Source organism: Primulina huaijiensis, chromosome 17, assembly GCF_012295235.1.
Source record: "Primulina huaijiensis isolate GDHJ02 chromosome 17, ASM1229523v2, whole genome shotgun sequence".
Lineage (NCBI taxonomy): Eukaryota > Viridiplantae > Streptophyta > Magnoliopsida > Lamiales > Gesneriaceae > Primulina > Primulina huaijiensis.
Window position 1 is genome coordinate 6,790,122 of NC_133322.1, and position 13,968 is coordinate 6,804,089.

Sequence of the window (13,968 nt, forward strand, 5' to 3'; positions counted from 1 at the left end):
AAAAAGGACAGGCAGTCTAACACATCTCTCGAGTTCGAGCTCTGATACCGTGATATCATGTTAAGATAATTGACTTGAACATAACTTCACCGTCGAGTCTCTTTATATTACATGAATATAGAGCCGTAAAACCGTTTAACAGAAAACCTACTTTATGATTTTTATGGTTCTAGGAGAAAATATGTTATTCTAAATATGATATATGTGTAAAAAGTGAAATATTAGTGTTGGAAATTTAAAGTAAATTTAAAGATTGAATAAAAATTATGTCTCATGAATGTGGGAGTGTCTTTTGGCTCTCCACATACTTGAGTTAATTGAAGAGTTTTGACTCTTCATATTCTTGAGTTAATGGGAAGATTAATTGAGTTAATTAATCTTGCATGACTTTTGGTGTGCATTTTGGGGCTTATAAACAGTGTGGTTAATTTCCTCATTTCAAGTACATGAAATCTTTTCTCTTTCAAGCATTCTCTTGCATTTCATATTGTTAGCTTTTCATTTGGCTTCCGTTAAATCTCGGTGATAAAGTAAATGTACGTTTTCAGTTCGCCGTAGTAGTGTCTTGTGATAAGTCACTGCTGGTTGTTCCGTTGTATCCTGAGAAACAGACGTCCAAGACGATCCTCGAAGCACATAAAGGAGGGGACGAATCTGTTTTAAGGAAACTGTACAAGCTACAAGCCTCGGTTTGGTTTTGCTTTCTTTTACACGATAGTCATACTGTAAACATCACACTTGTTTCGGTTATTGCTTTATCTCTACAAGTTCGTTTCTACGCTATTGTTGTTAGCAATTTTTCTAACAATTAGTGTTCATTGTTTCATACCAATATATATATTGTTTTATGACGTGAGAACTCGTAACTGCTATTATACTATGCGTACGGATAAACTATCTGGACCCTCAGTCATTAGACTCGTTACCGAACCGAACACTCAGGCTTTATACGTTGGTCAAATAATGGTTTTGGTTGGAGTATATATGACCATTGATCAAATGTCTACATCTTCCACCAATTTGATACCACAGCTGGGAAAGTAACAAACACAATCTAATTCGTTTCTTCATTTGATCCCTCTCTCGTTTCCACGACCCCCACAATTTCCACGCGCACCACACACGCTAATTAATATATACAAACCCCACCCGCCGCGAGCCCACATTTATGTGCTTATACATGGCGGAGGAGATGGAGGAGGCGGTGGATGTGGATGCGGAGGAGGAGGAGGAGGAGGAGGAGGAGGAAGAAGATTTGGGGTCCAGTTTCACCATGGAAAAGGTCGCCGCTGCTAAGAATTTTATCGAGAATCATTTCAAAAGCCATATGAAAGACATGCAGAAACGCAGACAAAGGTCTTATGTATATCTGTTTATTATTGCAATTCAACTCAATACATGCATGCAAGCGAGAATGATTTTCATTAATTTTCAGGAAAATCATTATATTCTGGCATCGACCGACAATGTTTTTTTTAAAAAAAAAAAAAAAATTAAATCATCTTTATGTGTGAGATTTTAAATTCAATATGAAACGGTTGAATTTCCACCAACTTTGTAAAATATGTACATTTTTATGGATCTTAATCGTGAAAGGTGGTGTGGCTTTCGGTTTCGTCTCTGATCTTCTGGCCGATCGAGTTTGTAAAATAGTGTGAAACTGGAATCTTCATCAAAATGAGATGCAAAAGTTTTTTTTTAAAAAATAAAAATAAAAATGAATGTTGTCTTCAATCCTTTTGAAATAAAGACCTCATGAAATTCCAACCGGGCGTGGAAAAAAATAATTAATCAGTATTTATTAAAGTTTCCTTGAATAATAAGCAACTGTTGAGATGTTCATTCTTTTCGCCAGAAATGACAAATCTTTACTTTCAGATATGTTTAAAAATATCAAAATTATGTGGTTATGTTGCAGAATGTACAATAACAATCATGTATGATTCAAGTTATGAGGAAAACATATCGTGTATGTTTTGTGGATGGCGTGGTTGACAATGTTTCTAGGTTCACAGAACTAGAATAGAATAAATGTTAAACCACAAGATTTCTGCTGCAATTCTAGCTAGTACCTCGTTGGTTGGTGCTGTATTCAAACAGAAATGTTTTCTTTTTATGCTTACTATTTTATGAATGAACTGGTTTTCTTCCTTAGAAGGCAACATATTTATTAATGAGCGTTAATTAGAGTTATACAACGGCACTTGGTATTAATACATACAAATTGCAGGCGTCTCATGTTAGAGAAGGTATTAGCTAATTCAGGTGTATCCGAGGAAGAGCAAATGGATATTTTGAAAGACTTGGAACGCAAAGAGACAGAGTATATGCGACTTAAGCGGCACAAGATTTCAGTTGATGATTTTGAGCTCTTAACCATCATAGGGAGAGGAGCCTTTGGAGAGGTTTGAGAGTTGTATATTTATTTAATAAAAGTTGATATATCCATTTTCTGTTTGCATTTAATGACATTTACATTTCCTTCAATTGGACAGCTGATCTTTTGTTTTTTGAGTACACATTTCTTTCTAGAGAGAACTTGTTGTTTCAACGTCATTTCATTTACTTCCACCAGTTTGTTTTGGCACAATAGTATCTAATCTGTGAGTCAGTTTGGATTTGTTTATTATTAGATCCGAAAGGTTGATAGCAGAATATTATGTCTGGTACCTAAGATATTTATATGTTTATGTATTCCTACATAAATTTGATAGTTAATCATATGGCTTTTTTATGGTCTTCATTTGTGAAGTTGGGATTTGTTTTCTCGATCTGGTTTTAAGTTCTCCCTTGGTCTGTACCAGCTCTTGATGCTAGTTTAAGTGGTATGCCTTTTCCAATCTTCACTTGCATAATAAATGTTTGTAATTTGAAATTTTAGTCTCTTGGGCTCGGTAATACACAGTTTATCAGTACATGTGTTTTGTTTTATCGTGCAATATAGTAATGTCATTTGTTTCTTATGCTGAATTTTGTGGCAGGTTAGACTGTGCCAGGAAAAAAAATCCGGTGACATTTATGCAATGAAGAAGTTGAAAAAGTCAGAAATGCTTAGTAGGGGACAGGTTAGTGCAAATTAATCGTCAAAATATACGATCAATCAAAGATTTCAGCCAGTCGGCATTTTATCCCCATTAATAGATACCACCGAAATGAAAGTACCATTAACTGCAAATTTAACTCTGAATTCTCTCGAGGACAGTAATTATCTATCAAATATCAACCATTTCTTTCTTCTGTATGTTCATATCATATTATTAGTTTTGTAACTCATTTATCTGTAAATGAAAAAGAATTTGGCGCTGACATTTGTACTTAAATGTAATTATCTATCAAATATTCAGCCTCTGATGACTAAATACCAAAAATCACAATAGAAAGTCACTGTGAATAAATTAAAAATACAAAATGATGTTTTTTGCCCCTTCCTTCATCTACAATAAAAAGTCACTACTTTTTTGTCCCCAGATTTACTTGAGAAGATATGTTGCCTCTTGCCAGTTCCTATCATAATAGTTAAGTTCAGAGATTGAAGATTGAAGTTGTGAACCATTGTGTTGAAAATAAAAGATAACTTTTATGATAATTCTTTTTATTAAGTCTTAGCTTAAATTAATTGTGAAAGCCATATTTGGCATCTTTACGATGAAAATTTTAAGGTTGAAACCAGCTTAGAGTCAAGTTAGCAGCATAGTATATTTTTACTAAACTTGATAACCAGGAGCTTGTTACTTGGATAAAATCATGGCAGCCATGAACACGAAAACAATGCAGCTATTATCTGTAGTATAGTAGCAAACCACATAAAATATAATTGCTATATAAAATTAATATTTATTTAGTGGCCTCCTCTACTGCTCAAACTGCAGCCCTCCTCTGCCAATCACTTCTGCCAATGGTGCATGTGCAATTTTTCGTATAAAAGAACTCATTTTGATGATTGTGTTTACATGTTATGTAGGTTGAACATGTGAAAGCTGAGAGGAATTTGTTAGCTGAGGTGGCCAGTGCGTACATTGTGAAACTTTATTGTTCATTTCAAGATTCTGAATACTTGTATTTGGTAATGGAATACCTACCTGGTGGAGACATTATGACATTACTCATAAGAGAAGAGCACTTAACTGAAACAGTAGCTAAATTTTATATTGCACAAAGTGTTCTGGCGATAGAATCCATCCACAAGCATAATTATATCCACAGGTCAATGATTCAGAATTACTCTTTTTCTATTGGATTGCCGAACTTATCTGAGTAAAATTTAAAGATAGTAATTACATAATTCAGAGATTCTCCATCATCTTGTTTGCAGGGATATTAAACCTGATAACCTTCTGTTGGATAAAAATGGTCACATGAAGCTCTCTGATTTCGGCCTTTGCAAGCCTCTCGACTGCTCAAATTTGACTCCCATAAATGAAAATGAACAGATGAATGAAGAGAACTTTAAGAGACTGGTTGATGCCAATGGATGCTTACCTGATAAGGGAGATGGAAGCCATTGGAAGAGTTCTCTTGAGCAATTGCAACATTGGCAAATGAATAGGAGAACACTGGTAAAAGAAAACTTCCTTAGCGCATAATAAATAGAACTCGAGATATATCACGTGAACCTAAAAATTCTTTACCAAACTAGTGTTTTTTTAGTATCTAATTGCCATGCCCATGGGAATCACATTAAGTCAGGGCAGTACGAAAAATGGATGTTGAGAAAAGAACTATTTTCCTAAAAAATAAAAAATTTGGAGAGGGAAACTGACATTACAATTGCTGTCAATGATGATTGCGAGTAGTTACTATTGCAACTGGATTTAAGCGACTATTTGATATGCAATGGCTATTATTATTCTACTAATGCAGGCATTTTCAACAGTCGGCACGCCTGATTACATTGCTCCAGAAGTATTATTGAAAAAAGGCCATGGGATCGAGTGTGATTGGTTAGTTTCTTTGCACTAAATAGTAGTTTTCTTATTAATTTGTCTTATGTTTCTGATTGATCGTCTTTCGAAGATGTATCTAGCTCTCCGATGTCCTATACAGAGTAAAATTGTCTTGATCTTTTGGATACTCTTCTTGCAGGTGGTCTCTAGGTGCCATTATGTATGAGATGCTTGTTGGTCACCCCCCATTCTATTCTGATGATCCAATAACAACATGTAGAAAGGTGCTCATTTCTCAAATGTTTTGTATGATATTGATGCTAAAAGATTATATCTCTAACAAGTCTAATTTACACGCTCCCCCGCTTTATGTACGTGATATCTGGCAGGTTGTTCTGCTAACTGTAAAGAGTTTCTGAGTTCAATCAAATGGGTGATCAGTTGACTTTTGTTTTCGTTTCAATGTTCATAATGCTCATCAAAATGGATATGCCAAAGAAAAATGCTTCATCAATTATTCCAGAGAATTAATTTAGAACTCAACTGTTTGTGATCATCTTAGTTGATAGTAATGCGATGGAAACATGATTATTTATATTATTTAATTTGTCAACCACATGCTTTTCTCACTTATTTTTCAGCTTGTTTTTTGATTGCTATTACATTGTAAGGTTTTATTTGCTTTCTTTCAGCTTGTTTTTTTATTGCTAATACATTGTAAGTTTTATTTGCTTTCTTTCAGCTTGTTTTTTTATTGCTATTACATTGTCAGGTTTTATTTGCTTCCTTTTCTAATTATCAATGTGTTGTCCCAACATAATGGTGTGCCATTTGGACAAAATTTTCTAATCAAATATAAATTGGGATTAATTCTTCGCCAATAGTAAGATCTAACGCTTTCTACAGGTAGCAGCTTTCTGCACTTTCAAATTTCTGTTCTACTGTGAACTCAAATTTAGCAAGAACTATGGGACTCCATTGTCGTGTTTTGAAGTAGGCAACTTTAATTTTCTGCTCCGTAGATTGTAGTTGCTCATGGATAACTTCTGTTATCAGCCTTTTCAAAAATGTTTGCAAATAATTTAATTCCTTGTGATGTGATTATTTATGTAAGCACATGAAATTAACACTCAACTCTCAAATATGCCCTTATAATGTCCAGTCAGTTATTCAGATGTTTCCATTGAACCACTTTCATTAGTTACATTGTAAACCCGTATGGATATGTTTCTCATCAATGTTGTATGGATCACATACTGTTACATCAGATTGTGCACTGGAGAAATCATTTAAAATTTCCAGATGAAGCAAGGCTAACTCCTGAAGCAAAGAACTTGATCCGTAGGTTAATTTGTGATGTTGAATTAAGGCTAGGCTCTCATGGGGCAGAAGAAATAAAGGTGTCTTTCCCTTCCCTGTTTCATGCTTACAATTACCGAGATAGTTACATTTCAGTATATCATTATCAGGCTCATCCATGGTTCAAAGATATTAAGTGGGACAAACTTTATGAGATGGAAGCAGCATATAAACCAGAGGTTAATGGGGAACTTGATACTCAGAATTTTATGAAATATGACGAGGTAGAGTATCGATTCTCTCTAATATCATAAGAACTCCTTTTTGGTTGTTTTTGGAGAAAAGGTGAAAGATTAAGCAAACTAGAAGATGGTTTATTAAGAATTTACTTAAGAAATTGTTTTTAATTCTTGTTGATTCTAGTAGCTTCTAAATGCGAGAATGACAATGATTGAGCCTTCTTTGCCTGAATGTTTAACATAAATAATCTCAATTGTTAGAAGCTATGACTTTAGTGAACATGGTTCCACAAAGATTACGGATGATACGTATTGTTATTTATGTTCAATGAGTTGAATCTTCTTAACAATAATGACTTTTGAGTAACATTTGAAAATTCATATCATCTTTGTATCTCTATATAAAATTTACCAGGATAAGACAGCATGTTGAATCTTCTATGTTATTTTCATCTCCATGTCTTTATCAATAATTCTTGGGTTGGCCTTTAATCTTATCTTATCTTTCTACCTTGATCAAGAAAACTTGAGACCAAGAAAAGATAGTAAATTCCAAGTAATAAAATTGGAAACAAAATCTATATGTCTAATTACACATCCTTTTATTAAAAAATACATCTATAATTATAGTAGTCGTGAATTAATAGTTCGAGATTCAAAATATTATCTTATTTTCAACATGTTGCTGATCTATGGTGGCTTCCTTTTGTTTACTTTCAAATGTTACAGCTTATGCATTATTCAGCAGACATCCTGATATCCTTTGCATATAATATAATAGGTGGATCCACCGCCAATAAAATCTAGTTCAGTGGCTTGGAAGAAGGTCTGTCACTTCAATTTCATCCTCTAGAAAAAGGGAATTTTGGATCCCCCAATTTACAATAAGGGTTTCTCATTCTTTTTGGCTTGCCTTTGTATGAATGAGATAGAGAATCATTATTATGCACATGAAATATTTTACACTACTTGTATTTAACAAAAGGAAATCTAAAAATTTGTCCTCAAGTGATTCATATAAACATTCACTTGTTTCTTCTGAGAAGTTGTTGCGTGCTTAGAATTGGTAATCGACATTATATTGTTTCAAGTTATGGATATTTTACCGTCAATTCATAGGTTTCTCAAGGGAAGAAATTGAATTTTATTATAGTTATTTTTTTCCCTGATAATTTTGTGAAGACTTGAATGTTGTGAAGTCAGTTTTCTATATATACCTTCTAATGCATCAGATAGAAAAACTGGGTTCGAAACTAATCTTCCTTTTATTACACATATATATAAGGTGATGAAATATGGTAAGTCCGGTGGTAAAAACCCAGAACTCTATTGAGATCAATAACACCAGTCTATTTAACATCCTTCCAAGTAAGAATTATGCCTATGTATAGAATTTCAGTTATATCCTTTTGACAACGTATTGGCCAACTAGCTGGAAAAGAGTTTGTCATATTCAAGACATCACATTAATGCGTCTCCTCATACGGACTCGAGGCATGACATATGTTTCAAAACCAAAACCAAAATTATACTGGCACCAAAAGATTGGCCTAATCTGCATTGGTTAGGTCCCCGTTCAATGAAAAATAATAATTATGAAATATCTGTCGTAAAAAGATTGTTGTGTCCTACACATGTGAGAAACTGGTAGCTACCTGGAGTATTGAGTCCAACACTCTTAGCATATGGGCACATCCCTTAGGTCTGGATAGTGCCTACTTTATTATCTTTCCATTAAAGGTGTTCTTCACCTCAACTTCAATTCAATAGTGCAATTAATTATTGCATTGTTTATTGTTTTGGTTCTCTGAAAGTTTGACAGAACGGTGGGTTTTCCCCTCTTGATGTCATCGAACACACATATTTTATTTAGTTTTTATTTACCCGTATAACACATTGTATTATCTTGCATATTGAGAAGTTTCCACTTTTATTAACACCTGGCATGTTCTTTTGTCCAATACTTACTTTTTGTGTCATTGTTCTTTTTATTTTTAACAGTTGCGTAATCCAAAAGATTTGAGTTTTGTCGGTTACACATATAGAAACTTTGAGGCCATCAAAGGAACCAAGTCTCTTGGTAAGTTGCTTTTATTATGTTCAACATTGAATGTGCCTGCCTTTTGTCTCCATAACCTCTTCTAATTTCTCTTTCTTTTTGTTAATTTTGATGTGTATATCATGATCAACAATCTTTAAGCCACATTGATTATGTCTTCTCTTTGATTATCCTAATTTGGTTTTTTCTATTAATTCTTTTAATACTCAAGACTATCACAAGGAAATGGTTTAACGAGAATATGACCCTTAGTTTATTTTTCCAGAACTTTACCTGTTGGCGGGTTTCACTTTCTGTTTCATTCAAATTCTCTGTATGCTTCTTGATTGCATCATGTAACACCAGTTTTTTTCTTCTTTTACATGCATCGTCTCTGTTTTGGATTCTGGAATTGCATATGTTGTTGCCAAGCTCGATGAACTCCAGAAATTATGTTTTATGTTCCTGTATTTGAAAGAAGAAATTAACTGTCAATGATTAGGCTGTAAAGATATAAATTTTCTGATCTTTCTTAATTTGAAATCACACAAAATGGACCTTTGGAACCACAGATATTACCACAATACAATGTTTCGGAACATGGAATTATGTTGTACAGAGCACTCCTTGTTATGCTATATGTTTATGTATACTCTGAACTGATATATCCAGGAGGTGGCAAACACTTCATTCACAGGAAAAATGTGAATTGGCAGAGATGATTTAGTTCTTGTAACATATTATGTTTAACTTTTATTTTTGGCCAATTGTGTTTGCTGGTGCAACAAGTTCCACTTTTTAATATCTTGAAGCTGACAAACACTTTCTCTACATCTCTGTTTTCTAGTAGTATGATGTAACTGAATTGGTTACCTATAATTGCGAACTTGATCCTCGAAACTCTCTTCCATCTCAAACAAGAGTCACCTTTAAATACAGTTAAAATATAGAGTTCTATAGGATACTATCAGTATCTATGCAAACATTATTCGCATAACCATTCTCTAACAGAGATAGGGGTCCTTTGCTGATTTTTATCATGATACAACAGTCTTTTCTTATCATATCTCACCAAATATTAAATGAACAATGACTGGTTTTCCCAAAAATATAAAAATATGTAACCTAAAATCTTTAATTTCTGCTATTTTTGAAGTGAATGAGAATGTTCATAAGATTTTGTTCTTTTGGTTTATTCATTCAATTGATGATATGATGAATTTTCACATAAAACTCGTGTTTTCGTAGACAGTAGAATGCCTATATTAGTCGATCGTTTGTCAGTCGATTCTACTCAGAGTTAGTTCCCTATTTCCAATTACACATTTTTCATGGAGTTTGATTTAAGACTGAATTTATCTAATGACCATTTACTTTTCAGGTGATCATGCATTGGATTATGCTGCATAGTCCTTCATTAAACAATTCTCATTCTCAGTCACCCAACTTTCTTGCATACAGACATGTCCTTACTGATAGAAGGCTGGAGGTAATTGTTCATAAAGCGTCGCACGATTTCACTCTATCTAGATGCTCTGAAATCAAGAACCAGCCAACATAGGAGCATCCAAATGCATTGTAATATAGATGGACTTTAGGGCTTGCCTTTTATGGTTGGTTAGATGCTTTAGTTGGCTATTGTATGTCTCCATGTAGTCGTGCCATTACAGAAATCGCGTTACACCTACCCTAGTTATACATACAACTATGGTCGGATGATCATAGATAGATTATAATATCATGTTTGTCTTTATTTTAGTAAGTTCTTAATTGTGCCGAAAACAAAATATTATGATGAAATTTTTTTTCTAGTTTACCTTTAATAAATTCTGAAACATGTTGGTGGATGTCTTGTGCTCAACTCGAATGATCTTATTCTTACACGTTTTATAATGAATAAGATTTTATTTAAGCAATATTTTTCTTGTGAGCTAATGGTTACTCAAGATCTTACATGTTTGCTATTAGAGAAAATTTGCATAAATTTTTATAATATAGTAATGATACAATTTTCTATTTGATTTCGTAAATAGATGTTTGCGTCATTCTAAAATTTGATTTTAATGTGGATATGAATGTGGCAAATGTAAGATATGAATATTATAAATGTAAGCTGACGAAAAACGATCATTTTTTGCTTTAAAACATATAAAGTTTACAACTTACAATAAATTCTTGCCAAAATTCATTATATAATATAGATTTTGCCATTTAATCAAGTTTCATTAGTACATCTAAAATTCGAATGATTTAAAATTTTCATATATATATATATGAAAGAAGATAATAATTATGTATAAGTGAAACTTAATTTTTTTAAAATTTTAAAAAAAATTTAAATTTTTATTTAAAAAAGTAAGAAAGAAAGAAAAACTTTAAATTTTAAGAATTTTTTTGAGATAATTAAATTCACAAAAATTATTATGAAATCGCCTCATAAATGGATCTCTTATCTGATCCGACTCGTAAAAAAATATTATTTTTATATTAAATATTATTTTGTCATTCTATGATTAAATCTACCTATATCTATGACATGACCTACTCAATTAAAATTTAAGAAGTCGTGTATAAATAAAAAAAACGTGTATAAACTCTTTTTTTAATGAAACATTATCATTATAGTTGGGTATAAAAGTCGCCAAAATTTGGTGAAAAATAATCATATATACATTCGATCATTTTAAAAATTAATTCTCTCTTGGCGGCTAATTTGTTTCATGATTTGAAGTCTTTTTTCCCACCGATTTAGATAATTGTGATTTGAAGTGATATTCTGGACCAGTTTCAACGAAAAAAGAGATGTTTATTTCTTTTTTAAGCTTAGATAATCTTTTCAAAACCCTAATTAGACCCATAAATGTTTGATTGTTTGCGATGCCGTGTTGATTATCGCACAATTACGAGCTACAGTTGTCTAGATTACAAGTTTTTTCGTCGGATTTATCAGCGATTATTGAACAGTTTAGTGTACAAGTAGCATATATTTGATAGTTATTACACAAAAAATTGTGTTGGTTCATTATTTGATAGTTTGAAGTGAAATTCATGAGTTGGATCAAATCTAGATGACCCTTCTTTTTCATTTTTCCGAAATGGGGATCGGATTGTTTGATCGTTTGATATGTGCTTTGGACAAATATATAAAATTTTAGATCATGAATATATTAGTTTGATGTCAAGCAATACTTAATTTTTTTTTCTAGTTTTTGGGGATTTCTACTATTGATTCAGTTTTTCTTTTTACCCTAAATTGTGTATTTGTGTGGTTGGTGGGAAGGTAATGAAACTATTAATATTTTGCTTTTCGTTTTCTCTTGTGTGTTTTCATGAAGCTATGTAGCTCAATCTTTTTGCATTTTAGGAACAACTAGTTAATAAATGGTGTCTAGACGAAATTTCAACTATAGTCGTTTTGCTGTTGATGATGATGATTATGACGATGATGGAAACAAAAGCCAAAACGATCATAGATTCAACTACACTCCGAAAACGTTTGATAAAATTCCTTGGAAGTTCATCATCCTCGCGATTTTCTTGTTGTTCCTTGGATGTTTACTTCTCTTGCTCTCATCCTTCATCTTCATCGGTCACATGGGAGGGGGAAATCATCTCAAGCATATGGCCTCCTAGGACTTGGGCTTCTTACCTTCCTCTTAGGTATCTCAATATTCTCATTTTCATCGATTGATGCAAGTGTTTCATCCAAAAACTGGTTAAATCATCGTTTATGATAAAGATATCTTTCTTATATTAGTGCAAGATCATCAATATCTCGATCTTTGAACTAAGTTTTTGATGAATTTTATTCCAATTGCGTGGCAAATACCCCTCAGACTCGTCATCTTTTCATAATCTTGATTCTTGTACTCTTCATCCTTACCCATTTTGATTGATCTCACTTACCTCTTGGTTTACCATTGCAGGGTTCTATGAGACTCGAATTGCGTAATATTCATGGAGAGGTGCCCAAGGCTATCGGTTTCCATCAATTCCTGATTACTGACCCTTCTGCGGCTCCATCCCATATTGGCGTAGTGTTTAGCTTCTTTTTCTTTGCCATGTGTGGATTCAATATTATCTAAAAATTTCCTCGCATTGTCTTAAATTTGTCGATGGTGCATGTTTATGTAAAATGCACTCTATTTTCATTATCAACTAGCCCAACCTAAAGTAGGTTGCGGGTTAGGTGAGCCATCCCGTGGACCAACCGATAAAAAACGAAAAATCTATATAACTCATTGAATTTGATCATTTCATAAATAAAAATTTCTAGATAAATCTTAATAAAATTCAAAATTCTTAGTTTTATACTTCTGCATATTAGCCAAAGTAATCAACACAAAAAATTCACGACTTTCAGTATAAGTATANACCGACAATTGTGAATGAAACCTAATTGCTTTGCCAAAACAAGTGTGATACCTCTTGTCCCATGTTGTAAAAATTAAAGATTTAAAATGAGTTTATAATAGGTTACAATGGACTTCTATAGCAACCTGAGTTAATCATTTTCATAAAGCGAAGACGAATACGAAGTAGTTGCTATAGAGACCCATTGTGCAGTCACGCAGGCGCGAGCCTGGGTTCGGGGCGTGACAAAATGGTATGAGAGCCGGTCACGGGCAAAGAACACCGGGAAATAAAGGCTATGCGGGGGCAAAGTAATACGTGCATGGGAGCCACTTCTTGAACATGCGGGGCAAAGTGCTACACGACATGAGCCATCTCTTGAACCTGTAGGAGCCATCTCTAGATTCTCGGCGCTGATGGATTGAGGTGTTAGGCGTGATTGTGATACCTCTTGTCCTCCATTGTAAAAATTAAAGATTTAAAATGAGTTTATAATGAGTTACAATGGACTTCTGTAGCAACTTGGGTTAATCATTTTCGTAAAACGAAGACGAATACGAAGTAGTTGCTATAAAGACCCATTGTACAGTCACGCAGGCGCGGGCCCAAGCTCGGGACGTGACAACAAGTGTTATATTTTTGTCGTTCCACCAATAAAGATAATTGTTATCCTTAAACAAAACAAGTTATCAACATTATTTAAAAATAGAGATTCTTACATTGATAAAAATATGTAAGTTAATCGAGTATTTGAAATCTAATTATACCTAAGAAAACTTGCGAAATTGGAACCAAAACTTTAACAAGCAAATATATACACTGAAATTTATATAAATTATTAATTTTGGGACCATGAAATTTTAATTAATCAATAAAATAATTTATTTTTTCAAGAGTGCATTTTTTATCCAACTAACATATAGTAATTAACTCGATGTAGAACTAGAAGTTTTGGTATAATTTACAAAAAAAAATGTTTGTGTATTATTAATTAAAAAAGATTATATGAGACTTTTTCATAAGTCAATTTTTTCACCGGCGACTCAAATAAAATATATGTCTTATAAAATTGATCCGTGAAATCTTCTCACTTGAGTTTTTGTGTGTGTGTGTGTGTGTGTGTATACGCACATGGTTCCTTTAGCTTACGCTCTGA

General features: G+C 33.0%; 1 protein-coding gene and 1 pseudogene across 2 annotated transcripts; both read left to right on the forward strand.

Moving 5' to 3' along the window:
- The first annotated feature begins 1,030 nt into the window (after positions 1–1,030).
- On the forward strand, positions 1,031–10,068 carry LOC140962443 (uncharacterized). Of its 2 annotated transcripts, XM_073421333.1 has the most exons (13): positions 1,031–1,356; positions 2,231–2,405; positions 2,982–3,065; positions 3,962–4,203; positions 4,313–4,556; positions 4,861–4,940; positions 5,083–5,167; positions 6,152–6,283; positions 6,353–6,466; positions 7,203–7,247; positions 8,423–8,501; positions 9,708–9,758; positions 9,841–10,068. In XM_073421333.1, the coding sequence occupies exons 1-13, from the start codon at positions 1,169–1,171 to the stop codon at positions 9,867–9,869; spliced, it is 1,548 nt and encodes a 515-aa protein (XP_073277434.1). In that variant the 5' UTR covers positions 1,031–1,168; the 3' UTR covers positions 9,870–10,068. The 2 variants fall into 2 exon arrangements, with proteins under 2 accessions (XP_073277434.1, XP_073277435.1); XM_073421334.1 differs by lacking the exon at positions 9,708–9,758.
- Positions 10,069–11,840: 1,772 nt separating this feature from the next.
- On the forward strand, positions 11,841–12,465 carry LOC140962687 (uncharacterized; annotated as a pseudogene).
- The last annotated feature ends 1,503 nt before the right edge of the window (positions 12,466–13,968 follow it).